At 51.9% G+C, this 27,825-nt stretch overlaps 1 protein-coding gene across 1 annotated transcript; it reads left to right on the top strand.

The window, feature by feature from the left end:
• The first annotated feature begins 244 nt into the window (after nt 1-244).
• NUAK2 (NUAK family kinase 2) lies at nt 245-17,360 on the top strand. The gene is made up of 7 exons (XM_054563088.1): nt 245-590; nt 9,252-9,372; nt 11,838-11,989; nt 12,334-12,399; nt 14,242-14,361; nt 14,904-15,036; nt 15,711-17,360. Exons 1-7 carry the CDS (start codon nt 369-371, stop codon nt 16,772-16,774), a joined length of 1,878 nt encoding a protein of 625 aa, XP_054419063.1. The 5' UTR covers nt 245-368; the 3' UTR covers nt 16,775-17,360.
• Nucleotides 17,361-27,825: the final 10,465 nt, after the last annotated feature.

A 27,825-nucleotide genomic window follows, 5' to 3' on the forward strand; every position in this document is an offset into this window, starting at 1 on the left:
AACCCACCAAGCAGCCTCTACCGGCGTCCTTTGGTCCCCGCGCCTGTTCCTGGAGTGGGGCCGGTGGGCAGGGCCCACTGACACCTTTCCCAACAGTGTGGCGTAGAGGAGGCGGGGCCGGAGGCCTGGGCGAGCCAATGCGGGCGGCTCCAGTCACCCACAGCCGGCGAGCAGACCAATGGGCGCGGGAGGGTGTGGCCAGGGCCTCCGGCTCAGGACGTTTATAACAAGTTGGAATGCGGCGCCTGGGCGCGCGCTTCGGGGCGGCCGTGGGTTCCCGTGCGGTGTGCGGGACGTGTGCCTGTAGATCTACCCCCGCAGCCCGTCCCCACTCAGCCCATTCAGCCCTCTCTCAGCTCCTGCTCGCCATGGAGTCGCTGGCTTTACCCCGGCGTCACGGCCCAGCTCCTGCGGCGGCCGCCGCCGTCTTGGCCAGTGGGCTCAAGTCGCCCAAGCCGCTGATGAAGAAGCAGGCGGTGAAGCGGCACCACCACAAGCACAACCTGCGGCACCGCTACGAATTCCTGGAGACCCTGGGCAAGGGCACGTACGGCAAGGTGAAGAAGGCGAGGGAGAGCTCGGGGCGCCTGGTGAGTGCGGCTCCCTCTCGCGGCGCAGGCCGGGCGGGCGGCTCGGGGCTGGGCTGGGCCGGGGGCTAGTGCCTTGCTCCGGGGAGTAGCCCCGATCAGTCTTTACCAAGCTGAGGTTGAGGGATGGGGTAGGGGAGGGAAGTGATGGTGGTGTTTATTACAGATATGTCTGTCCATGATTGAAGGGACAATGTTCGTGGCCTGAGAACCCCAACAACACCGCACAGCATGTGACGATGGCCAGTAAGTGAGGCAGACAGTTGGTGCAGGGTGCCTAGGAGATAAATAGCGTCCTGTCTTGGGATGAGAGGGCTCCCGAAAGAAGATGGAACTTAAGTTGGATTTTGCTTGGAACAGACTTCCAAATGAGTGGATTGGGGAGAGGAAGTGGAAGGCACCTGATCATAGTAGCGTTTTAGTAAATGTAAATGTGTGTGTGTGCTTGAATGAATGAATGAATGAATGAGGTGTCCAGCTCTCAACTCGGCTCTACTAGCCTGGCAGCCCAGCACACTGTGGAGACCTGCACAGGGCGGAGTGGGGGTGGGTTAGACACTTAGGTCCTTTTATTTAGTTCTTAGAATGAGTCGAAGTTTCAGTAGGATGGGTTTTTTATCCTGGGAAATGTGAAACCAGGCTCTGGTGCAAGGTCCACAATGCCCCAAGACACCTTTGGGTTTGGGGCCTTTTCAGGAAGGTTTAATTTGGTGTGTGTGTACATGTAGTAGTAATAGTAGTAGCAGTAATCTATGGGACCTTGAGCAATTAATTTATCTTTGTACTCTCAGGTTCCCTTTCTGCAAAAATGGAGAAAACACAGCCTCCCCTCACGAGCTGCTATGAGGATTGAATGAGATGCAAATGTGAATTTAAATTGTCCCTGACACGAGGAATCCACAGTGAGAACTGATATTTATATCTGGAAAAGACAGCCCTGAAAAGATGGCAAATTTGCCAAAACTTAGTTAACAATGGTTCTCAAACTGGATTTTAATGGGCATTGGAATCATCTGGGGTACTTGTTTAAAATGCCTATTCTCTGGCTCCACACCCAAAGGATTTTATTCTGAAGGTCTAGGATGGGACCAAAAAATCTGCATTTTATTTTATTTTTCTAAGATTTTTATTTTTATTTATTTACTTTTAGAGAGAGGGGGAGGGAGGAAGAAAAGGAGGAAGAGAAACAGCAGTATGTGAGAGGTACATTGATCGGTTGCCTCTCGCACGCCCCCAACTGGGTGCCTGGCCCACAACCCAGGCATGGGCCCTGACTGGGAACTGAACCAGCAGCACTTTGGTTCACAGGCCGGCACACAATCCGCTGAGCCACACCAGCCAGGGTTAACCTGTATTTTAACAAGCCTTTTAGAGCAGGTGATCTAGGGATTGTTGGATTGTTTTGCCAAATCCAGCTGCTGCTTATGAGGCATGTGAAAGCACATGTGCATGTGTGTGTGGCCATGGTTTGCCCCATCGCCAATGGCTGCAGTTCCCTCCCCACATTGTTTGCTTTAGCAGCCAGTAGCTGGTTTGAAATTCAAGAAGTCATTTCATTGGTGAAGGAGAATGGATGCTGGCAAAAGGGAATGGATTTATGTCCCCATCAGCAGGACCAAGTATGTTTTTCCTTCTAATGCCTGGCATGGTCCCCAGTTGCCTGCTGCCAGGTTACAGCTATTGGGCAATTATATACTTCCTGGCTTTCTTTTCCTTTCTCTTTCTATAAAGTGTGAGGGCCTGGTGAGGCTCCAGGCTTCAGACTACTGGGCCTAGGCTTTGTCAGGGGCTTGGCTGGAAAATAGCTGCTTGTGGGGGGCAGGGCAGATTGGACTGGGGTGTCTGGAGGGCCCAGTAACTGGGAAACTGAGATTTAAGTTTAGAGATCCCATCAGGCTCTTGACCTAGGTCACTGTGTGCAGGAGAGAGAGAGAGGTAGGGAGGGAGAGAGATCTCACTGATTCTGGAATGAGATAAACCAGCTTTCTGTTTTCAAACCTCAGCAACTGTAAGCAGGGATCCCAGTTCCTGTTACATCAGAACACGGAGTTCAGAAGGTACTCCCTTGCCTCTTGCCTTTTGCCATATTCAGGGAGCCAAGATCAGTAGGGACGAGACTTGTTCTGAACCTCCCTGACCCATAGACTGCCCTGTGTGTCTGCTGGGCACTTGCTCAGGGTCTTCTGCCTCCTTGGAGAGCAGTTGCCTGCCGTGCTAATGGCTTCTCAATTCTAGAAAGGAGTCCTCTTCCCCACCCCACCCTCATTCTTGCCTCTTCACTGCTCTCCCTGAAGGGAGACCAGCCTGGTGCCTCAGGCTCTTCAGTGGGAGAGAGCCCACCCAAGGCCCCACTCAAGATGCACTGAGATTGTTGGTGGAGGTTAGACTCAGAGGAAGGCCTGCTGAGTGACTCCCATCCCAATTTTCCCTCCTCTTTTCCAGAACATTTCCCATTCCCAACCTGCCTAGATGAGAATGTCAGAGGCCAGATGGGACTGTCCAGAGGGAGGGGCAGGTGGGCAAGACTAATGGCTACTCAAGGAGAGCATCAAGGGAAAAACAAATATTTGCTCTGGATCTTCCAGTCTCCAGGTACATTCCTGATATCTAAATGACATTTCCTCCTGCGACTCTCCCCGCACTCTGACTACTCCTCCCCACAAAGAGAAAAGCACCTGCTCTGAAAGTCCCTCAAAACATTCCAGATGATCTGCACAGAAGTATCTCCCCCAAGGAGTTCCATGAGGAACGTGAGGGGTGTCCAAGGGGATAGCGATCTGGTGCAGAGGTGCTCCTGTCTTCCATGTTAGATGGCTTTGTGGGGTTTGAAAATGACTGAGGCTGTCCTACTGTTTCATTGACAGATGGGGAAAGGGAGGCCTCGAGGGGAGACGTGACTTGTCCTACCTATGGCTGGTTAGCGGCATTCCCGCCACACAGGCCCCTGATTAGACCACCCCAGGTCCTGCATGTCCAATACTGAGTCTTGGTCTGGGAGTCAGCCCTCGGCGGAGCTCAGGCTTGTCTCATTGTGCTTTGTCATTTCAACAGTCAGCTCCAGCCACCTTTCTCAGAGCTTCAGGCAGTGCAGAGGGTTGGAGGAGTCCCCGAGAACCGACTCGCAACTCCTCACACACTGCCTTTGTCAAGGGACCCTGGGTGGGTGAACTATATACACTGCATTCCTGCTTTTTACCTTGTTGGGATGGCTGCTTAGCTCACAGTCAGCTTGCAAATGTTCAAATCCTGCCTCTATTGCTCTTGTGGCCTCTCTGTATCTCAGTTTCCTCATCTGTAAAGTGGGGATTATAATAATTCCGACCTTGTGGTATTCTCATAGGGTTAAATAAGATAACATATGGAAAGTGCTGAGCACAATAGCTGACACAGTGTCACCCCAGCAAGGCTGCTTTGACTAGGCCCTTCCCTCGTGGAGGCATCCATCTAGGGTCTGTTCTGCCCTGAGCAAGAGAATGGGTTGTGCTCAGCTTCCTTAAGCCTGACCACTTTGGTTTCTGCTTTGTTCAAAGTCCTACTGTCTCCTTCAGCCCCTGCTCTGGAGAAGGGCTCCCACCTGGCCAGCTGCCCAAGATCTCTTGGCTTGACGCTGCCCCCCCAACCCCGCTCCCAGCTTCTCCTGCACCTGCCTGCTCAGCAGCAGGGAGGGAGGCTCTGGCTGCGGGCGACTCTTGTCCTTGGACTCTGGCCAAACCACACAAGAGAGCTGGGCAGGGAATTGCCTTGCCCAGCAACCTGGCAGAGTGGGCAGGAGGGTGGCAAAGAAGGCTGGGTACAGCAGGGAGCTTAGGGGAAGCAGCTCAGGCTCCCTTCATTTTTGGAGCCCATTCGTCTCCCTGCCTGGTTCTCTGGCAGGCTTGGAGGCATGGCGAGCCCCCACTCCTAGGCCCATGCCCCACTCTGCCCAGCCCAGGCAAGCCCAGCCCAACCTCTGCTCCACTATCTAAATGGGTCATCCTCCAGCTCCTTGCCTCGCCTCCTAGATGGCAGCTGCTCCTTGAAAGGAAGAGAGGAGTCAAGGACTTTGGCTCCAACTCCTGGCAGGAGCTATGACCAGAGATGCCCAGCTCGCACCCTCTTTCCTGGGACCTGGAATCAGTACCTTTAGATCATGTTTTTCTAAGACCTTTCTGCCACCCTTTCCTGAATCCAGATCATTCCTGATCTGGGGGATCAGTTGGTGGGGAGCTGGGGAGGGTGGGGGCCGTGTTTAACCAATTGAACCCCAGCACCCATCTCTCTAGCGTGTTTGTGTAAGTGGGACGTGGGCGGCTTTCTGTGCTGTACAGCTTGGCCCGGGGCAGGCTGTGGGGCACTCCCATCTCCAGGGGTGAGAGGCAGGGAGCTGGGGGCAGGGCGGGGCATCCGCAAGGATCTTTTTGTCTTCTGAGATGGCAGCTTCTCCAGGTAACACCCCTCCCTCTTGGATCCTGACTCTGTCTTGATGTATCAGGGAACATTGGAAGAGTCGATGCACCTTTCTGGACTTCAGTGTTTGCCATTTGCAAAATGGGGTTGGGAATTAGCCCTGCTGCCTTTCCAACATGCAAGGCTGCAGGGGCAGGAAAATCCCTGGGCCCGTATCACTGGAATTTTGTCAGGCAGGTTAACATAGGTACAGCATGGGGCCTCCTAACAAGCTCATTATAGCAATCCTTGGCTAGCACCTTCCTGGCACAGTAGCAGGTGACCCATTTCTGAAGACACTTAGAGATCCTAATGTGCACGTTTGTGAATGGTTCCTTTCTTTCTGGCCTTCGCTCAAACACTTCTCTCTGCCTGGAATGCCCCCGTTGCCCCTCCCGAGCTTACCCTCCTTGGCTTGGCAAACCCCATTCATCCCTCGAGATCTAAAAAACAAAGTTCCCTCCCCCAGGTGATTTCCCCTGCTCCTCCAGGCAAGGAAAGCTCTCTCCAGTGTTCCTGGAGCCCCTGGCAGGCAGGGACCTCGGCCGTCACATTCATCACACTAGGCTGGGGTTCATTTAAGTGCTGGTCCTCCCACTGGACTGAGGACCTTGATGCGGGGACTGTCCAATTTTTGTCTAAATCCCCAGCACCAAACATAGCACCAGGCACATAGTAGGTGTTCGGCAGATGTTTGGAGAATAAATGACCTTCATTTTCCAGATGAGGACATTAAAACCAACCAGGCCAATGAACCAGATCATTGAAGTGACTTGTCTTGAACTGCATAGTTCTGTAGGGGCAAATGAGGATGAGATACTTGGGCTCTTGGCACCTACTCCAAGGACCTGGTGTTTATGTTTACATGAATGTATTTGTTGTGCCTGGCTTCCCTGTTCCTGCTGGTAGGGTGGCCATATAATATATTGTCTAAACTTTGGTACTTTGGAGAGAAAGGTCCACTCTGAGTAAAGATACGGGATGAGCCAGCATCGTCTCCAGGCACGTGGTCTCCCTACCTCTGGGTGAGCCATTCAACGATTGTTACCCTCCCCCTTGGCTCTAGTCAGTATATTTTTTTTTTCTAGAGAATAGTTGCTCAACTATCTTGCAGATGAGGACAAAGGTCCCTCAAAATTAGCGCTTGTAACAGAGGTTGACTCTCCGCCCATGCCTAGGAGGAAAGGCAGAAAATCTCATCTGGGCACAGGTCCAGTCAGTCAGGGACCAACCCAGTAACAACCAATAAATATTTCTTCTGTGATTTGCGTTCATCAGTAAACAACTGTTGAATACTCTCGTGTCCTGACCTCTGTCTGGGCCTGAGCTTTTGCTCTATCTTATTTATTTTGATATGCCAGCCAGCAGGTAGCTAGAGGCCTGTCTCACGGGGCTGGGATGGATTGTCACCAGGGCAGTGACACATCACTCTTGTCTGTCACCTGCTTAGGAACTGGTGGAGGCCGGGTGACATAATTTGTTTCTTTCCCGGGAAGTGCCCGTCAGGCTGTGCTCTCCTAGGACCTAATGCGGATAATTGGGGCCCCTTTGCCCTAGCCCCCTGAGGCCAGGGCAGAAGCTCACAGGAGGATGGAACTGTTCACTGAAGATTAACAATTTTGGTTTAGAGTCCTAGCAAATTTGAAAGAAGAACTGGATCTCGAAGTTTGACTCGTGTACCCTCTGTCCGTACAGGGAGTCGTTCTAGGGCTGCTCAGACCCCTTTCTTTTGGGGGAACCGCATTTCTTTTAGGTCTTGTCTTTTTTTAGAGCTCTACTTCCTAAGCCTAGGATGATATCTCTCATTGTTGTGTACACACAGTTAGACATCCAAGACGTGCTTTGTTTTTGTATAATTTTGCCTCTTAAGCTTTCAGATAGCTCTGTTTTGTTACCTAGGTTTGTAGTTTATATGTGTTTTTACTATCTGTTAATACAGTTTTTATGGCCCCTTTATCTGAAGAGCTCATAATACCTTACCCATTGTCTGATTATTAAAATGAAGGATTTTAGAGAAAAAAGAGCAAGCCCATAAAATCTTGTCTTCAGGGAGAAAAAAGGAGAATGGAGAGAGCGGTGTGTAGGAACCACGCTCCAGGCTGGATCCTCAGAGTTGAAGGAGGATTCCAGCCCCTTTGTCCCCATCCCCACCCCCTGTCCAATTCTGAATCGGGGGTTTTTCTGCTCAGCTCATGGCAGTGGTTTGGAGCAGAAGGGGTGAGGGCGTGAAGAGAGCACCTGCATCTGCAGCGTGGGCCTCGACAGCATCTTGGGGGAGGCTCCATGGTGACTGTCGCTCCCGCTGCCATTGTCCTGCCTGCCCTGTTCAGGGACGGCAGAGAGCTGGGCCTCCCCTCTTTCACGGAGGCAGCTCCAGGGGAGGAGTGGGGTGGAGGGCACGCCATCTCTGGCCCGTTGCCAGGGTGACCAGGCCCTGGGCACTGAGCAACTCCATGTGGGATTACGGCTGTTCCGCATTCTTGTCCACTGTCCCTGTGAGCAGGAAGCCATTGTCTGCCTCCAGAGCCCTGTGAAAGGGGGAATTAAGGCCCCTCCCTTCTAGAAGTGCTTTCCTTTTTTCTGTTTCCTTTTGAACCTCGAGAAGAGGCAAACCCTCCTGGGAAATTGAATGAGGAGCTGTTTACCTCAGTCCAGGCCCTCAGATATTTCATAGCTTGCCTGTCTCCCATGAAGCAGAAGTCTTGTATTTACCATTGGTGTACCTGGACAAGACTTGACAGGAATTGACCAGCCTGTGACACGCCCCTTGCACAGCACCCAGTGCCAGCAATGTCGCCTCTGAGGGCCGTGGCATTGGCGTGGCTCGTCTCCCAGAATCAGAGCAGGAAAGCACCTCACATATCCCTCATCCTGTTTGTTTCACTGAAAAGCAAGGCTCTGAGAGGGGGCGGGATTGCCCAAGGGGACAGAGACAGAGCCTGGAGGGGAACCAGGTCTCCTGACTCCCTAGGCTGTGTCTTCGGTACACACCACACTCACACACACATCCGCACAACATGCACGGCTGTGATTCTCCCCGTTCTGTCTCCTGGGCCCCGAGTGGATGGAGCAGAGGAGACCCCTCAGTCTCCAAGAGCTTTGCTTAAAGGGATCTTGGCAGCTCTTTCTTCATTTCCTCTTGTTTCACCCCACCCTTCCTGAGCCATGCAAACCAGCTGGAGGGTTTAATCCTTTTATGGTATTTTCACCTTTACAGACCAGACAGCAGAGCGCAGAGAACTCTGTGTACCTGTCTGTTGTTTTTTGTTTGTTGCCAGGAGAGGGACATTCCTTCCTAGACTGAAGAGACTGCTTTTTTCCCCCACAAATTTTTTGGGTGGTAAAATATATATAACATAAAATTCATCATGTAAGCATACAATTCATCAAGTACACGAAGCACAGTTTCCAGGCTGTGGATCCATCACCACTGTGGGTTTCTCAAATCATGTCATCGCCCCAACAGAAGCTCTCCATACCCATTAAGCGAGAGCCGCCCATCCCGCCATCCCCACCTCTTCCCTTCCCTCCCCCAGTCACTTCTGTTCTACTTTCTGTCCTGTGCATTTTCCTGCCTGTTCTGGTCACCTCATATCAGTAGGCCTGAGCAACATGTGGCCTTGTGTGTCTGGCTCATTTCACTAAGTGTAATGTTTTCAAGATTCATCATGTCGGTATCCATTAGTGACAGTGTGACTTTGAGCAGGTCATTTAACCTCTCTGGGTACCGGTATCATCATCACCGATAAACGAGGATGATGATGCTTTCTGTGCCTACCTCCACGGACAATTGTGAGGGCCAATTAACACTAATGCAACAAACGGTTAGTCAGTGCCTACTCTGTGCCAGGCACTATGCTTGGCATCAGGGATCCAGTGGTGAGCAAATCCTTGTCCTCTTGGTGTAGCACGCGAATTTGCTTTGTAAATCACAAAGCATCAGCCTTCCAAACAGTCAGTACCTTCTTTGCTCATCTGTGGCCTCTGAATAAGGTCACTGGTCCCTCCTCCTTCCTGCTGCATGGACTACACCCACCCCAGGGAAGAACCTTCTCTAGACAAGGCAACCTTCAGCCTCTCTGCCACCCTCCCTGGCGAAGGACGGAGTGGCTTCTCTGGGCGCATCCTTGGCCGTTGCAGCAGCTGCAGGCAAACCAGAGTCAGCCCCTGGAGGGTGCCCTCAGGGCACCTTTCCCTGCCAGACCTTTCCCCTCACTCCCCAGCATTCTCTGTTCCCAGGTGGCCATCAAGTCAATCCGGAAAGACAAAATCAAAGATGAGAAAGATCTGATGCACATTCGGCGAGAAATCGAGATCATGTCATCACTCAACCACCCCCACATCATTGCCATCCATGAAGGTACAGAAGCCGGCTGAATCTGGGACTGAGTGTGTGTGCGTGTGTGCGCGCGCGCAGTCAGAACAGATGATACAAAGAAATAAAAGAAACGCGGGCTTTGGAGTTGGACAAAAGCTGGATTTGAAATTCAGCTGTATGACTTGGACAGCTATTCAATTTAGTCTCTGGGTGGGCCTCAGTTCCTCATTTGTAAAACGGGATAATCCCACCTACGTCATAGGGTAATTGCAAAGGTCAAATTAAATGTCACTAAGTGCTCAGCTCATGAGAGGAACTCAGCAAACTGTATGCTTTTTGTTGGTATTGTTAGGTTTTCCAAACTTGAACACTACCTCCCCAGCCCAGTGAGAGCCTCAGCAATACGGGGGAAGCCGAAACATACAGAGACCTGCACCTGCCTCAGGTGCATGGGTGCCCAGAGCCAGGCCTGCTAGAGTCTGCCCTGTGCTCTGAATCATTCCTGCCATGAGGCTGGCTCCTGCCTCTCCTTGTGATCTTTCTCAGCCTCCTCTCGCTCTGACATCAGCGCTGGCTTTCCACTCCAACTGCCCTGTTCTCTGTGACCCGGACAACAAAGTGAGCAAGAGAAGGTGACCAGGGGAAGAGGGGGAGCACCCTCCCACACACACCTGTTTGCTTCTAGCCTTTACATAATATTAATTAGATGGGAAATAAAGGATAGGAGCAGAGGGAAGAAAGGGAGCCTATGGCTTTGTCCTCTTTCTGAATATTCTTGGCGGGAAGCACAATATAAGGGAAGCCTTCTCTCTTGGGTTCTATTCGTAGGAAGACTAAGGGCAGAGCCACTGACGTGGCCCTGTGGCCTGAGCCTGTCCCACAAGGAGTCCAGGCAAGTAGCTGAGAAAGCTAATTGTATCTCTATGTATTCCCCCAGGGAAGAGCGGGCAGATGGCAGAGTGTTGGTTAAACGAGGCTGAGCTTGGTGACTGGTGTGCGCGTGCATGTCCCACGCCCATATCCCCAGCCAGGTCTGGGAACTGAGCTTTGAAGCTCAGGATGTGGCTTGTCCTTCACCTTCAGATCCAGCAGATATAGGGCTATTGCAGTTCCTAGGTGTATGCAGGGCTCCCCCAGAGCCGTCCTCAACATGCCACAGCATTCGGGAGGCAAGGACGGGGGCTGGGGAGATGAATTCTAACCTAGCTGCTGTCCAGAATGCGCTGGCTCTGGACCCCCAGTTTCATGGTACAAAGCCTGCAGCGATGTGAGAACCACGGGGCAGGGGCGCAGCTAGGCACATGGGGAGAGGCTGGGCTACCACACACCACGGCCACTCACTCAGGTTCCCCTGGGAAAAAGCCCAGTCCTCCTGGCCATATATCCAACTGCCTGGGACCTGGGACACCTCCTGGGAGAGGCAGTCCTTCTCAGCTCCCTCTCACAGGCAAGCGGCGGTAGCCCTGGGGCTGGCCGAGCAAGCCAAACTCCTAGGACCTGTTTGACACAAAGATGCAATGTCAGGGACATACGTGTTCTGACATACACTCAGAGGAAGGGCCAGTTTGGTGACCCAGTCATTCCCTACCTTTCCAGAGGGCTGGAGCCAGAACAAGGCCGGAGGCGACAAGCGGGCTCCTCCCACACATGTTGACGGGCCAGACTAGGCAGACTGACTGACAAGAGCCCAGCCAGTCATTTAATTGCAAAATATTTGTTGATTGCTCCTGTGGACAAGGCCCTGGCAGTACTCTGGGTGGGAAGTCAGAGGTGTTGGGAGATGGGTATCTCAGCTCTCCATTGTACTTTATAGTGTGCAAAGCGCTTGCATGTATTTTATTCCTCTTCTGATCCTCCAGGCAGGCATTTTATGGGCACTATTATATATTAGTATGTATACAAGGACGCTGGTAATGAACCAACAGTAGGTACCATTTATTGAGTGCTCGCTTATGTCAGCTCCTTGCCAGCTTGCTCAGCCAGCTGCAGAGCTTTCACTGACTTTTATTTAGTTCTCACCCCAGCCCTAAGAGGTTGGCATTATCATCCTCCTCTGCAAATGAGGAAACTGAGGCACGCTGGTTGAATAACCTGCCAAGGTCACCCAGCTTGTAAGTGACGGGGCCTAGAAGAGACAGACCTTACTAATGGACCTAGAAGAGATCTACCCTAGGTCATGAAGCAAAAAAAGCACTAAACTCTGAACTAAAAGTGTTTTCCTTCTCATCCAGTGGTGTCTCCACCCTCCTGAGAATTTGCAGGGTAGTTTTGAGAATCCTCAAAAGCCAGAGCTTCCAAGGAGCCAGTTCCCTTGGCCTTAACTTGTTGCTATTGGAAGATGTCGAGAGCTTCAAAGGCCCTTCTCCTGCCCTTACTTGCCACCTCCTGCCCCATCAGCAAACATCCCTGGAGGGAGGTGTCTGGTCTGAGGCCAGGGAGAGGCCTGTGGCCCCCGGGGAAGCAGTGTACTCCAGAGGGGCCTGACGCCCCACCTTGTTCTGCCCCAGTGTTTGAGAACAGCAGCAAGATCGTGATCGTCATGGAGTACGCCAGCCGCGGCGACCTGTATGACTACATTAGCGAGCGGCAGCGGCTCAGCGAGCACGACGCCCGTCACTTCTTCCGGCAGATCGTCTCCGCTGTGCAGTACTGCCATCAGGTGAGCCCCTACCTGCCAGCCCTGTTCAGAGGGGTGGTCCTTGTGCTCTGGTGCAGGACTGGGCCAGAGAGGTTCCATGGAGACACACAGGGAGACAAAGCAGAGGCCAGACTCAACTCTGGACTCTCAGCCTAGGGAACACGGGTGTCTCTGGCTTTGAGTCCCTCAGCTGGGGGTGGAAGAACCTGTGATTTGTTGTGCTTTGTACCAATAAAGATGGGCATTCGCGGCCTACTTGCGCTCCCCACCCAGCTCCCTCTGTGTTTGCTTTACTTTCCAGCCTAGGCCCTCTGCCCTTCCCTCCCTGGTGACCTTCCCCTGACCCTCCTCCCTCCCTCTTTCAGAACGGGGTTGTCCACCGGGACCTCAAGCTGGAGAACATCCTACTAGATGCCAATGGAAATATCAAGGTGGGCCCCCCTTCCTGTTTCCAGCAGTTCTCCCTCTCCACCCAGCCTTTTTGCACTGTCCCTAGCCAAGTATCTCTGAGCCCTTAGTGGGTTCCAGGAGGAGTCCAGCAAAGATCTGGTTTATATTTTGGTTCCCACTTCATTTTATGGATGGAAGACCAAGGCCTCAAAATAAGGGGTGACTTGCACAAGGTTCTGTGACTAGCGAGAGGCTGCACACAGGCTAGAACCAAGGTCTCCTGGCTCCCTGACCTGTGCTGTCGACATCCCAAGGATGACAGGAGTCTAGGTCCAGCGTTTCCTTTGCTCACAACCCTGGGACTGGCAGGGGGAGGGCCATGCCCTGTGTTCTTCCTGCTTGCGTGCACACGTGCGCATGTGCCACGCACACAAACTTGATTCTGCTGCAGTTCGGTAGCCCTTCGGCACCTTTCCCCAGAGACCAAACATTCCAGCTCCATCTTCCCTCAGCTTCTGGTTCCCAGGCCTCAGCAGTTAAATGTAGGCATGAGAAGTGCACACTGACAGATAAACTCAGATCACAGAGCCAGGAGGACGAGATGGCCAGGCTGCCCCTACACTCTGCACTTGGACCCACTTGAAAATTTTCCTGAACACAGGACCTGTAGTCCCTGACCTGTACATTGAGGTGCCCTCGCACTGAGTTCATTCCCCTTTTCCAGCCAATTCCCGGAGCAGGTGGGGCTTTCTTTGATGCTATGGCGTGGGGGAGGGGAGGCAGAGCCAGTAAACACGCACAGCCCGGACAGGCATGAACTCTCCCATCTGCACCAATCACCTGCTTCGTTATGGGATTCAGCTACTATCTGCTTGATAAGAGGCCAATAAAACCATAAACGAAGGAGCCAAAGTTTCATAAAGAGGCCCTCTCCATGCTGGACACACATGACCCTCTGCAGGGGGCAGGGAGAGATCGGGGCAGTGGGGCACTGGCCTCAGCCTCTGTCCAAGGGTAGCTGGAGAAAGGGTCTCTCTGGGGAACAAGAAGATGGGCTAGGGACCTCTCAAGGCCTCAGTATCAGATGGCTCAGGGAGTCCTGTGAGGAGGTTCCTTCTCCCGGGCTATGACGACAGCCATGATCTTTGCTCTGCCCTCATCATTGCTTCTCAGCCACTCTGGGCTGACCCCATGTTCCTGCCCAGGGGTGGGTATAGCCAAGCCCTTGGCTAGGAAGGACAGCCCAGCCTTATGTGGTTAATCAGAGATACGATGGCATGCTTCTGAAGGTAGTGACACTGGCATGGAGATGTTGACTGTCCCCTCCATCTGGTCCACTTTCTCATGGAGTCCCATTCATGGGTCACACCTATACTAGGAGCTGCAGGAGGGATGGGGACAGAAAGAGGTCAGCATGGGGAACATAGTGATGTGGCAATAGGAGACAGAACCAATAAGCAAGGGCTACAGCAAGCCATTGGAAACGAGGGCTTTGTGGGCGAGATCTCAAGGCAATGGAAGGCTTCCCAGGGGAGGTGAGCTTGCTGGATCAGGAGGGTATGCACAGACAGGAGAGCGCATGCCTAGATTGGCCTACGCAAGAGCAGAGGAGCCTGGGGAACAGGACCCTCACTAGGACCCTGGAGCCCCACACCTCTGGCTGAGTGCTCATTGACACAATTTCTGCAAGACTCGTCTCCAGGGTCTGAGCTCTGTTGACAGTGCCCAGAGTGGGGCGGGTGCCCAGAGTGGGGCGGGGGTCATGGGCATCCTATCCTTCTGCTGGGGCCTGGGTCTCCCCAGAGCCTTGTAGCGGCAGGCTGAAAGCTGCAGAGCAGCCCAGGCCTTGGCGTGACCCCTGCCGTGTTGACCTGTTCCTGCAGATCGCTGACTTTGGCCTCTCCAACCTCTACCACCAAGGCAAGTTCCTGCAGACATTCTGCGGGAGCCCTCTGTACGCCTCGCCTGAGATCGTCAATGGGAAGCCCTACACGGGCCCAGAGGTGAGTGTCCGCCCTCCGCCGCCAGCCGGCCTCCGCCCTTTCCTGTGGCTTCAGCTCCTATGAGACAGGTGGGCTGCTTTTCTAGTTGTTCCCTTTCTCAGAGCACAGAATTCAGCCCGTACCCCTACACCTCCCAGAGCAGTGACTTGCTAGGTCTCTAGCCAGGAGTGGCAAAGCTGGAATGAGAACTTAAACCTCCAGGCCCCTAGTCTAGTTCTGTGCCCCCACCTTCCTTGTTCCCACCACCTTTCCCAGCCCCCAGCCTGCCACCCCCCTCTATTCCCAAAGGGATGACCTCTCCACTGCTCTTGTGTGTGTGGCTGCCCCAGCCAAGGAAAGGCCATGGGCAGCACCCGTCCCTGTGAGCCTTGGTCACTTCTGCAATGTCACTCCTTCACATCCTGGATATGACAGGGAGGTGGCCCTCCCTCCGGCGCACTAGCCTCCAAGTCCTCCAGTGTGCACCCATTTCCTCTCGGGTGTGGGAGTGAGGCTGGAAGCCCTCCAGCCTCCTGGCTGATCCCCACCCCTCTCTCTCGCAGGTGGACAGCTGGTCCCTGGGTGTCCTCCTGTACATCCTGGTGCATGGCACCATGCCCTTCGACGGGCAGGACCATAAGACGCTGGTGAAGCAGATCAGCAACGGGGCCTACCGGGAGCCACCGAAACCCTCAGGTGAGTGAGAGGTCTGGCTGTTCTCATCCAGGCCCCGGGCATCCTAAGCTAATCCCTGAGGCCGCAGTTAAACAGTGGCAGTAGAGTAAAGAGGACGACCCAGTGCAGAGGAGAGTACCCTCCACCCACCTTCTGCCATCATCTCTGCCCCCAGCATCTATGACCTCCGAAAGGGGCCATCTCTTCCTTCCTCATGGGCGTGCATTATTATATTAGGGAAGTGCTTCCTAAAGTCTGACTTAGATCCTTTGTGCTATAGTTGTCTCACTTTCTACTGCTTTTCCTTCATCCTTAGAAATCTTTTTGTCCTTTCACCTACAATGTAGGCAAGAGAAAGGGTGTAAGAACCTTGGTTTACTCTTGAGCATAGTCCACACCCTCCAAGGGTTGCATTTCTGAGGAGACCAAGGATACACATTCATACACAAGGCTAGTGAGGGGCTCAGAGTCCTGAGGGGCATGGGACAGAAGAGGAAATTGCAGAGTCCATCCAGGAAAGCTGGAGGCTGGGAGCTGGCCTGGCTGGGGCGCGCGTGGAGCCAGAGGTGAGACTGGATGGAACTGACAGAGGGGCGAGTGGTATCTTAGCACAGATGGGGGTAAGCCAGTGAGAGGGACTGCGGGTGCCTGCTGTCGTAGCTGCCAATCTGAAGACCCTTGTCTTTGTCTTCCAGATGCCTGTGGCCTGATCCGGTGGTTGTTAATGGTGAACCCCACCCGCCGGGCTACCCTGGAGGATGTGGCCAGCCACTGGTGGGTCAACTGGGGCTATTCCACTCGCGTGGGGCAGCAGGAGCCTCTGCATGAGGGAGGACACCCTGGCAGTGACTCTGGTAGGGCCTCCGTGGCTGACTGGCTCCGGCGGTCCTCCCGCCCCCTCCTGGAGAACGGCGCCAAGGTATGCAGCTTCTTCAAGCAGCACGCACCCGGAGGTGGGATCATGGCCGCCAGCCTGGAGCGCCAGCATTCGCTCAAAAAGTCCCGCAAAGAGAATGACATGGCCCAGCCTCTGCAGGGGGACCCTGCTGAGGACACCTCCCCTCGTCCTAGCAAGAGCAACCTCAAGCTACCAAAGGGCATTCTCAAGAAGAAGGTGTCTGCCTCCTCGGACTGGGCAGGGAAGGACTCGGAGCTCAGCCCGGCCCCCGGGAGCCCAGGGCAGGCTGCCCCACTGCTCCCCAGGAAGGGCATCCTCAAGAAGTCTCGGCAGCGGGAATCCGGCTACTACTCCTCTCCTGAACCCAGCGAGTCTGGGGAGCTCTTGGATGCAGGGGACGTGTTTATGAGTGGGGACGCAACGGAGCAGAAGCCCCCCCCGGCCTCAGGGCTGCTCCTCCATCGCAAGGGCATCCTCAAGCACAACGGCAAGTTCTCCCGCACAGCCCTAGAGCTCACGGCCCCCACTGCCTTCGGCTCCTTGAATGAGCTGGCCTCGCCTTGCCCTCCAGCCCGGGCCGGCCGCCCCTCGGGGGCTGTGAGTGAGGACAGCATCCTGTCCTCTGAGTCCTTTGACCAGCTGGACTTGCCTGAACGGCTCCCCGAGCACCTGCTGCGGGGCTGTGTGTCTGTGGACAACCTCACAGGGCTTGAGAAGCCCCCCTCTGAGGGCCCTGGAAGCAGGGGCCTGAGGCGCTGGAGGCAAGACTCCCTGGGTGAAAGCTGCTTCTCCCTGACAGACTGCCAGGAGGTAACAGAGGCCTATCGACAGGCACTCGGGGTCTGCTCAAAGCTCAGCTGAGGGTGGGGGACGTTGCCCTACCTGGACAGGCTCTAAGATGTAGCTGGTAACACCCTGAGGGGAGCTGCCTTTTCCCCTGCGTCCTGGGACCAGCATCCCAGCCCAGCAGGCTGAGATGGTTGGCAATTTAGCACTGGGGAGGGTTGGACATGAGGAAAATGGGTAAGTGAAATGCATTGAGGATTCAGTGTCTTCAGCCCTGTTGAACCAAGAAGCTAGAAGACGGAAAGAGGAAAGGAGTAGAGAAGGTCCATCGCCAAGTCCAGGTTCTCTGTTTTGTATACACACAGTAGGACCACAGAAATCTGGAAAGAGCACTCTTATCAGTACCCATCTCCTTTATTGCAGTGAGCGTTTGTTCGTGGTGCCTTCCTGCCAAGGTAGGGATGGAAACTCTTCATATACACATTCCCATCCCCACCAGGCACTGAAACTGGAATATGGAAACTCCTAGTGTGCCTGGGACATCCTAGGAACAGCCTCCTAGAGTGTGCCCTTCCTTATTTCTCCCAGCAGGAAGAAAACACAACCTCTGTTTCCTCAAAAGTTCTCTCCTTTACTGTCCTGCAAACCTCCCCCAAGCCTCCTGGAGTCGCTGCTATAAATCTAAAAGACGTGAAATGGCTCAGGCTGCTTTGGACTTCATCATCTCAAGGGGCCCAGGTTACTCTGGACCCCACCTTGAACCTCAAAGGCTTTGTGAACTTCTCCAGCCTCCAAGCTGCTCCTGCTATGCAGAATGAATGTGTCTGTTTCTGTGGGTTTTCAGGACCCTAGAATGTTCTATTTATGTTTTTAGCAATGTGTTTTTACAAAAGTGAATCTCGCTGTTTTCAATAATGTGAATACTATGTTCTGGAAAGTCCGATATACATGTAATTTTGTGTACAAAGTAATATTTTTGCAATGATTCCTGACGAAGGAGGGCCCTTTTATAAATCCACGTGTTCCTTTGCCCTGTCCAGAGGTGCCTCTGGCTCCCTCATCCACACCCTGATTCTATCTACCTGATGGTCCCTCTTCCCTTCTCTGTGGCCAGAAAAAAACCCACTCCATTAAAAACCAGACCGGTGATTGAAAATAGCCTCTGTCGTTCTGTTTGAGGAGGTGGGGGGGCAGATCTTTGAGCCTTCTCTCAACACACACTCCTGCTGGGAAATAGAGAACCTGCTCAATAAAAACAAAACAAATACCCAGCTCTTGGCTCCCAAAAGTTCCCCTGATAAACCTCCATTAGCGATTCTGCCCTGATACATACACACAGGTGGGAGAGCCCTGGGCTGAAAGTCCCAATTTGTTCTTCCTGCCTTTGGCACTAAACCGAGAGCTGGGCTTGGCAGATTGTGCAGTCCCGCCCCCAACCTCTACTTCGTCTTCCACCCCTCCCCCATGCAGTTCTGTCCCCTGCTGCTTGGAGATACCCCCGCCTCCTTTATTCTCTCTCTCCAAAGAAATCCCCTTTACTCAGTGTTGCGCAGCTGCGCCCAGCTCTGCCCCACTGCCTGACCCCTAGTGAAGTAAAGAATGCTTGGAATGCCCCCCCTTGAAGGCCGTCCCTCTCAACCCCCAGCAGAGCATTTCCAGCCCGTTGGCCTGTTCCTTTGAAAAACTCAGGGGCTCTGAGGGCTGGGATGAAAGAATAAGGACAAAGTGCAGGCAAGTTGCTGCTGGCTCCAGCTTCAAGCAGGCTCCCTCCCCGTGCCCTACCCACTTCTGGGGCTCACAGGCTCCAAAACAACCCCAGTCCCAGCCAGCTCCAGCTCCCTGCTCCACAGCACACCTGTTCTTTCTGGAGTGGAGCATCTGGAACCTTCCCTCCTCCTCCCCGCATCTGGGGAGCTGGCAAAGTTGGTGAGCCTGGGGAGTAAGGGGGGTATCCAGGCAACTATGGGGCCATGATGCTAGAGCAAACAAGAAACTGCTCAGGCTACAACTGGGGTATTTTAGTCAGATATCTTTGAGGTTCTACGGAGGGCTGGAGCTCTGGGCTAGATAGACTCTGGGTGGACACCAGGAAAATATAAGGGAGAGTTTTATACTCAAGAAGAATGAGTCAGCTGTGGAGTTGGCTGTACTCCTTTATTCATTCAACTCAGGAATCCAGCCCTTTTTCTGCTAAGCTCTGAGGAAGACAAAGGTAATTGCAGTTTCTCTGGTGTAACACATGAGATCTTAGCCTCAACGAGGCTGCAGACTGGATGGAAAGGTAGGATGCATAAAAATAAGTGAAATTCAGACTTCCAATCAAGATGGTGGTGTAGGTAAATGTGGTACTCACACCCTCCCGCAGCCAAACTATAGAACAAGCCAGTCAATCAGATCTACCTGAAATCTATTAGAACAGAAGTCTTAAAACTAAGGATTAAAAGGAGCAGCCACCTTGAGACTGGTAGGAAGGACAGAGATGCAGAATGAGCTGGTCCCACACCCACATGTAGCAGATAAAAATCTAGAGGGATATCTCAGCTGCCAGGGTTCTCCCTCGAGTGAGGAGTCCTAGCCCCACACCAGGCGCCCCAGCCAGGGATCCAGTGCCGGGAAGAGAAGTCTCCATAACTTCTGGCTGTGAAAGCCAATGGAGATTGTGGCTGAGGGAGATGGAGGGCTTCTGGGGAGTCCCTGGCAGCTCCTCTTAAAGGGCCTGAGCACGGACTTACTCTGACTCACTCCCTCTGAGCTCCAGTGCTGGGCCAGCAGCTCAAAAGGCACCACCAGTGACATACATACAGGGAGGGACTAAATTGGGCATCAGGGCAAGAGCTGGGCATGGCAGCTTCCTGCCAGACAAATGTGCTGGCATAGCCTCCTTTCTTCTGAACTCCTCCCACCAACAGACCTGACAGGTGGGCACCATCGCTAAGTCTCCATCAGCCAGGCTCACACTGGCCACCCGGCCCTGGTGATTCTTTGAGACACAGCTCCACCCAACTTTCAGGCCCACCCAAACTGTATCCAGTGGCTTTTCCATACAAATGGCCTGTCTTGGTTAATACTTCAGATTTTCCTAAGATCTCTCAAACAAGAAGCATCTGGCCTCAGCGAGCCCTATACCTCTCACTGAGTGGCCCCAGGCCCGGCACTAGCAGCAGCCAACTGTGGTTTGCAGTTTCACCTCACCTGGGCACTTCCAAGCCCAGCACAAGTAGCAGCCACCTGCAGATCGCTTTCTAGCTCATGCCGTGTAGCCCTGGGCAACACAGGTGGTGGCTGCCTTTGACCTGCACCTCCTGGGGAGCCCCAGAGCAAGTGCACCCAGTGGACAGCTTCAAACCGCATCAAAGCATCACCACCCAACCACTTCTATAAGCAACACACCCAAGGGGTGGATTTAGCAGACACCAGAGCCCCACTGAAGTAAGTCCTGCTCTGTGGGGTGGGCCCCAACACGGCTGATCCTCCAAGATGGTCGGAGGTTAGTTGTTGGTGGCCATAGCCAGTCCTTGGGCTAACTGGCCTGGGGTTAAATTATTCCCATTGATGTGCCACCAGCAATCAAGGCTCAACTACAATAGGAAGGTGTACACAGCCCACATGAGGGGCACACCTTGAGTGCCCAGCTTGTGTTTGGGGAGTCTGTGCCACTGGACCCTACAATATCTACTATATTAGGCCACTCTACCAAGCCTGGGAGACATAGCTGCTCTACCTAGTACATAGAAACAAACACAGGAAGGTTGCCAAAATGAGGAGACAAAGAAACATGTCCTAAATGAAAGAACAGAACAAAACACTAGAAAAATAACTAAATAAAATGGAGATAAGCAATATACTAGATGCAGCATTCAAAATACTGGTTATATGGATCCTTAATAAAGTTAGTCAGAACTTCAACAGCATAATAAAGGACATGGAAATCATAAAAGCAGAACCAGTCAGCCCTGGCTGGGGTGGCTCAGTGGATTGAGTGACAGCCTGCAAACCAAAAGGCTGCCTGTTCAATTCCTGGTCAGGACATATGCCTGGGTTGTGGTCCAGGTCCCCAGTAGGAGATTTGAGAGGCAACCAATTTGTGTTTCTCTCCATCACTTTCTCCCTCCCTTGCCATCTCTCTAAAAATAAAAAAATAAAAACTATTTTTTAAAAAAGGAACAGTAAGAAATGAAGAGTACACTAAGTGAAATGAAGAATAATTTACAGGGAATCAACAATAGAGTAGATAAAAAAGCAGAGAATCTAATCAGTGATTTGGAATATAATGTAGCAAAAAAAACACCCAATCAGAACAGCAACACACACACACACACATGCACATGCACACGCACACGCACATGCAAACACACACAAAATCCCCAAAATGAGAATAAGTGCAAGGAGCCTCTGAGACAACTTTAAGCACACCAGCATTTGCATAATGGGGGTGCTGGAAGGAGAAGAGTGAGAGCAAGAAATTGAAAATCTCTTTGAAAAAACAATGAAAGACAATGTCCCTAACTTGGTGAAGGAAATAGACATACCAGTCCAGGAAGCACAGAAAGTCCAAACAACAAGAACCCAGAAGAGGCCCACACCAAGACACAACATAATTAAAATGCCAAAGATTAAAGATAAAAATAGGATATTAAAAGCGACAAGAGAAAAGCAGTTAGTTACCTACAAGGGAGCTGCCATAAGCTGATTTCTCAACAGAAACTTTGTAGGCCAGACGGGAGTGGCAAGAAATATTCAAAGTAATGAAAAGCAAGGACCTACAACCAAGATTACCCAGCAAACCTATCATTTGGAATTGAAGAACAAAGAGCTTCCCAGACAAGAAAAAGCTAAGGGAGTTCATTGTCACCAAACCATTGTTACATGAAATGTTAAAGGATCTTCTTACAGAAGAAGATCAAAATATGAACGATAAAATGGCAATAAATACATATCTATCAACAATTGAATCTAAAAAATAAAATCAAACAAGCAGAACAAAAACAGACTCAGATACAGAGAACATTTTGAAGATTTCTGGATGGGCAGGGGTTTGGAGGATGGGTGAAAAAGGGGAGGGGATTAGGAAGTACAAATTGGTCGTTACAAAATAGTCATGGAGATAAAAAGTACAGCATAGAAAATATAGTCAATAATATTCTAATAACTACGTATGGTGTCAGATGGGTGCAAGATTTATTGGGATGATCACTTAGTAAGTTATATAATGTCTAATCACTGGGCTGTACATCTGAGGCTAATACAATATTTATGTCAACTTTAATTGAAAAAATGATTTTAAAAACTCAACAGAAATTGTCAGTTCAGATAATATAGAAGGGGAGTTTGAATGATGAAAAAGGATCACAATTTAGAGATACTAATAGGGGCTACAATGTATTAAGTATTACTGTATCAAGCACTGTATTTTCTTTATTTAATACAATTTTTATCATTTTCATGTCACAGGAGAAGAAATTAAGATTCAAAAACATTAAATAACTTGCCTAGCTAGCAAGTGGGAAAACCAGACCTCAAATCCAGGTCTGTGGGATGCCAAATCTTAGTGGGGTCGGCGGGGGGCTCATTTTAACTGGATTGGGTTGGAGAGTTGAGAGAAAGAATATAAGTGAATGGAACTACAAATATTTATTGAGCATCTATTACATCCTAGACTCCTTTCCAAGCACGAGGAATATAGCAGTTTCTCCTGCAAAAATGCCTTCCTCTTATCTCTACAAGTCCCAAAAGGATCTGGGAAAGAAGAGAATGAGTGGAAGCAAGGAAAAGCTAAAGGGTAAGAAGGGATGGGGGAGGTGGCAGGGACTGGCAGGGAAGGGAGGCGGAAGCCGGTAAAGGAAATGGGGGGAGGGAGAGGGAGCCATAGCCCCTGCTGCCTTTTCCCACCAGCACTGCCTCAGGAGGGGGAGGAGCTAGCATTTCAGTGAAGGAGAAGGAACTCAAAGATCCTGAGATAGCTGTCCTTCTAGTGACCTGTTTGCTTAACCTCTTCTAAATCAGGGTCTCTGAGGGGCCCACGGGCAGAGGGGGTGGTGTCGTGGAAGCCCACTGGGGAAGGAGAATATCTATTATCCCCAGCCCTAAAGATACCTAAATTCCGGCTGTGGACCCCACACTGCACAGCCCTTCCCCTCACCTGCCATGGCGCTTCATACCAAAAACATTCCAGAAGCAGGCTCAGAGAGATGACGCTGCGCTCTGGGGGGAATGCCGGGGCCCTAGGAATATTTAGTGCCACATGAGCGCCTCCGGAATGTGAACAACCCAGACAAAGACCAAGGCCAACTTTAGGAGGCAGGAAAGGACCTTTGGAAACCTTGGAGACAAGAAACATCTGGGTCAGAATCCTCTCCTGTCCTCAGCCCTTTCTGGGGCAAGCCCATCCAGGCTGTCCCTGAGTGGAAGCCCCCTCGCAGAACCAAGTCTCCTCTGCGTGGACGGAGGGAAAGCCCCATGGCGTGTTAGCCTGTCCCCGGGTCAGGACAACCCCCTTCACCGAGGCCTGCCTCGGCCCTCCTGGTGGGCCAAGTGAATGGAAGGGGCTGTGGGGATGTGTCCGGAAGAGCAGCTGCCTGCCAGGCACAGTGCCCACATCCCACTAGAGCTTCTGGGTCAGCTCTGCGAGTCAGAATCTGAAGACTGACTGGCAGCTGAAGTGTGTCTCAAGGATGGAAGGCACAGATGGACCCAGGAACAAAGGGGTACCTGAAAAGCCGAGGCATTTTTGAGCAGAAGGGGAAACCACATAATAGATGAGAGAAAGTGGTCTTCTGGAAAAAGGAAATAGATTTGTAGGCTCATGGCTCAGAAAGCAGGGCCAAGACCAATGGGAAGGGACTAGTGAGACCCAGGATTCAGCTTGTAAGGCAGGTCCTACGTGATGTGTTCATTTGTTCCTTTGATAAGTATTTTTACTGAGTACCTACAGTACACGCTGTTCTAGTCCCTCGGGATACATTTGGGAACAAAACTGACAAAAATCTCCACCTTCATGGGGCTTTCATTCTAGTGGAGAAAAATAAACAAAGCAATAGGTATAATAAACATGTAAATTAGCCCTGCCTGGTGTGGCTCAGTGGATTGGGTGCTGGCCTGCAAACCGAAGGGTTGCCGGTTCGATTCCCGAAGTAGGGCCCATACCTGGGTTGTGGGCCAGGTCCCCACTTGGGAGCATGTGAGAGGCAACCACACGTTGATGTTTCTCTCCCTCTCTTTCTCCCTCCCTTCTCCTCTCTAAAAATAAATAAATAAAATCTTGAAAAAAAAAAAAACAACGTAAATTCAGAAGCTCTTCATGGCAGGATGAGAAGGTTGAGGGGGGCGGTTCGAGCTCTGAAACAACTGATGAGAGTCTGCCTGGGAAGCCAGAGGCTTTGGGTTTGTCGCATGCGCCACTGTGGAGAACGTGGAGGCAGCCAGGAATGCAAGGCCTCACGAGGCAGATGGAAGAGCTGTGGAACCAGTGAGGGCTGTCTCAAGAGAGGATTCTCAAAGGCCTGGTAACCACTTACTACAAAAAGATTTTTGTTGGTGGTGTTGAAGACGCTGATGAACTTCTCCTAAGAGTTTATTTTGAACAGTATGGGAAAACTGAAGTGACTGAAATCATAACTGACCGAGGCAGCGGCAAAAAGCGAGAAGCCCTATCTAAGCAAGAGATGGCTAGTGCTTCACACGCCCATGGTGGTTCTGGAAACTTCGATGTTGGTCATGGAGGTGGTTTTGGTGAGAATGACAACTTTGGTCATGGAGGAAGCTTCAGAGGCGGCAGCTGAGGTGGTGGGTATGGTGGCAGTGGAGGTCACTATAACGGATTTGGTAGTGATGGGAGCAGTTTGGGAGGTGGCAGAAGCTATGGTGATTTTGGCAATTACAACAATCAATCTTCAAATTTTGGACCCATGAAAGGAAGGAACATTGGAGGCAGAGCTCTGGCCCCTATGGTGGTAGAGGCCAATACTTTGCCAAACCACAAAATCAAAGTGGTTACCATAGATTTATGAGCTCAGCCAAGCACAGTGTTGGCAGGGCCTAGCTGCTGCACAGAAGACATATTTTAGACAATACTCATGTTTATGGGCAAAAAACTTGAGGACTGTATTTGTGACAATTGTGTAATAGGTTATTTTTGTTTCTGTTCAGTGGAAAATGTAAAGCATTCCAAGAAAGGGTTTTAATGTAGACATTTTTTTGCACCTGTGTTCTTGATTGCTAAATATGTCTCTGATCATGACTCTAATAAATGTGTCTTTTAAAAAATATGCTGTGTAGCTCTGACTAGTGTGGCTCAGTGGGCTGGGTGTCATTCTACAAACGGAAAGGTCTCTGGTTCCATTCCCAGTCAGGGCACATGCTGGGTCGTGGGCCGGGTCTCCAGGTGGGGGCGTCCGAGAGGCAGCCAATCAATGTATCTTTCACACACTGATATTTCTCTCCCTCTCTTTCCCCCCCCTTTCCCTTCTCTCTAAAAATAAATAAATAAAATCTTTTTTTAAAAAAGAGAGAAAGATAGGTGTGGGGAGCAGATCACATTGGGCCTGGGAGCCATTATAGAGGTGATGGCTTCTATTCTGAAAGAAAAGGGGGAACCAGTTTTTAACAAGGTGGGTGGCATAATCTGACTTTTGATTTTTATTTCCTCCTGCTGCTATTGGGAAGAGCTGCAGGGAAGGGAAGTCAACTCCATGGTTTTTGGCCTGAAGTGTCCATTAGCTGAGACAGGGAAGGGTTGCAGGTAGAGTGATGTGGAGGGAGCTGGGAGCACTTTGGCCTCCAGGAGTCATAAGAGGTATTAGGTGTCTGTAAACTCGGGAAGAGATGGGAGGTAGAGATAGAGATTGAGGAGTCTTTGCTGGAAGGAATTCTTGCTCAGGGTGGAAAGTTGTACTAGATGATCTCAGAAGCTTCTGAGTTGTGGTTTAGGACTTTATTGAATAGCAAAGCAGTTGTTTACCTTAACTGGTCAGTTGCTTATGAAAGCTTAATAGGGGGGCAGGTGGAGAGGCAGATTTGCCTGGTTGGGACTGGCTTTCTCTTGAGGAAGACCAAGGAGCTTTCTCTTAGGAAAGAGAGATGGTTGGGGGAAGTGGTCCTTCACGTAGCTGAACCTCCCCGAGACTTGGTTTTTCTCCATCGATACATTGAGGGGGCTGTATTAAAAGGCTCCTCAAGACTCTCGGCTCTGAAACTCCATGACTGCTCATCTTGAAACGCTTTCACAGATTTTATAAGACCATTAGAAATGTCACCCTTAGGCCAAGTTCTGCTTCTGACCTTGGCAGAGGGGGCGGGAGTTGCCTTGTAAAACTGAGGCCCCCAGAGGAGGAGCCACCTCTCCAATTCCCAGGCTTCTTCCTGCCTTTCAGAGCTTCCTTCTTCAGGTCACTGGGGAGCTTGAGCACAGCGCACCGAGGGCCTGGGGGTCTGCATTCCCACAAGTCTGGCAAGTGGCCCCCAATGACACTGACGCCTGAGAACAGAACTCCAGGTGAAGGTCCTTAACCTGCCTCCACAGAGCTTCTGCCTTTAGAGGAAGGTCATTCTGCCAGGCAGGCAGCTACTCTCTGGGGTACAGACCTCTCATTTTTCCTTCCTTTCTCTTTTTCCCTCTCTGCCTCCTTTGGCTCTAAAACCCTCCCCTCACCGGCTGCTTCGCAAAGGAATTCCCCATGCTTATCACTCTCTTCCCTTCTCACTCCCCAGTCTCCAGCCCTCACCTGGGCTAATCCACTTTTTCATTCCATCCAATGCCCTCCCCCAACCCCTGCCTCCCCATTTTTAGGTCAAACTGGAGGGGATGAGTAATCCTCAGATGGGAGAGGGGCTTCAAGTCCTTAAATGGGCAAAGACTCTGATTTCAGGTTTTAGTCTCCTAGAAAGAGCGAATCTCTCGCCTCTGTCCCCTCCCCCAAAGGAATTTCCAGAGGAAAAGAAGGCTGCGGGCCTGGCTTTGACTAATGGAATTCTAAAAACAGCAGAGCTTTTTAGGAGACAGGGTCAGTCTGACGCAGCTTCCGTGATAAACAGACACAGCCGGGCCAGGACTTTCCCAGCCCGAGGAGCCGAAACTCCATTTCCGGTGGAAGTGTCCCCCTCTGTCTTTAGAGTTTCGGGCCCAGCCAGACCCACCTCCCCACACCTCTGCACCGCTTCCTCCCCATAGCGACAATCGCTGGTGATCCAGGCTGCAGCGGACCTGAGCTCTGGAAACTCATCGGTGCAGCAGGACAGACCACATGCCCCACTGGGAAGCTGGGGAAAGGAGGTGATGGCCTTTCAAAGCCCCCGCAGCTGGACTGTGAATCACCCTCCTGGCCTGGCCTGCAGAGTGTCAGCCTTCTGATCCCTGGCCTGGGAGCACTCTCGTGTCCAGCAGGCAGGGCTCTGGCTGGTAGCAACAGGTCAGCCGCTGGCAGTGATCCCCCGCCCCTTAAAGGCTCCTGGCTGGTCTGCCTGCAAGCCCAGTGCCCAGTTCTCTGTAAACAGAAAAGCCAGTGGAGAGGCTGGTGGCAGCCGGGGAGCGCAGGGTGGCCCTTTGGCAGAGCCTCGCAGGGTGGCCAGTTTTCCCTTGAGACCTTTTCACAGTTCAGGATCTGGGACTCATTCTGCTGCTCAGAAACCCTGCCACAGGCTCAGAAGACTCCAGGGCAGATTCACCTCTCTCCAGGAGAGGGATGGGTACACTCGGAATGCCAACTCATTGATTTATTATGAAAAATGGAACTGCTGTCGAACCAACCAGATACTTGGATTTGCTGATGAGCACGTTCACCCCCTGTTGGCAATTTCACACAAGGGGAAGCTCAAGTTCAGTGGGAAGGTTACCGAGAGCATCAAAGCTGGGCAAAGAGAGCTAGCCGAATGGCCTTCATGGCCTGCCAGCCTCTGCTCTGCCAGGACGCGCTGGGAGGCCGTGTTCAGGACGCCCTTTCCCAGCGCGGCTCTGGAGAGCACCCCCCACGCACATCTGGTGCCGCAGAGACAACCTCCCGGGCTTAGCACATTCTTTTCTCAGACAGAGCACATTGCAAGGGTCACCTTCACAGTCCACTCACACCAGCCATGCCGCTGCCGGGATTAAATGGCAGGATGCATGAACGTGCTCTGTAAGCGCAATCTCGACA

Source organism: Pteronotus mesoamericanus, unplaced genomic scaffold (assembly GCF_021234165.1).
Source record: "Pteronotus mesoamericanus isolate MK-2021 breed Mesoamerican mustached bat unplaced genomic scaffold, CSHL_Meso_final scaffold_705, whole genome shotgun sequence".
NCBI lineage: Eukaryota > Metazoa > Chordata > Mammalia > Chiroptera > Mormoopidae > Pteronotus > Pteronotus mesoamericanus.

What these genes read in the sequence shown, in the direction of transcription:
- NUAK2 (XM_054563088.1), top strand. Translation starts at nt 369, where the DNA reads ATGGAGTCGCTGGCTTTACCCCGGCGTCACGGCCCAGCTCCTGCGGCG. An exon ending in GGGAGAGCTCGGGGCGCCTG is followed by an intron (nt 591 to 9,251) that starts GTGAGTGCGGCT and finishes CTCTGTTCCCAG; the next exon opens with GTGGCCATCAAGTCAATCCG. An exon ending in CATCATTGCCATCCATGAAG is followed by an intron (nt 9,373 to 11,837) that starts GTACAGAAGCCG and finishes GTTCTGCCCCAG; the next exon opens with TGTTTGAGAACAGCAGCAAG.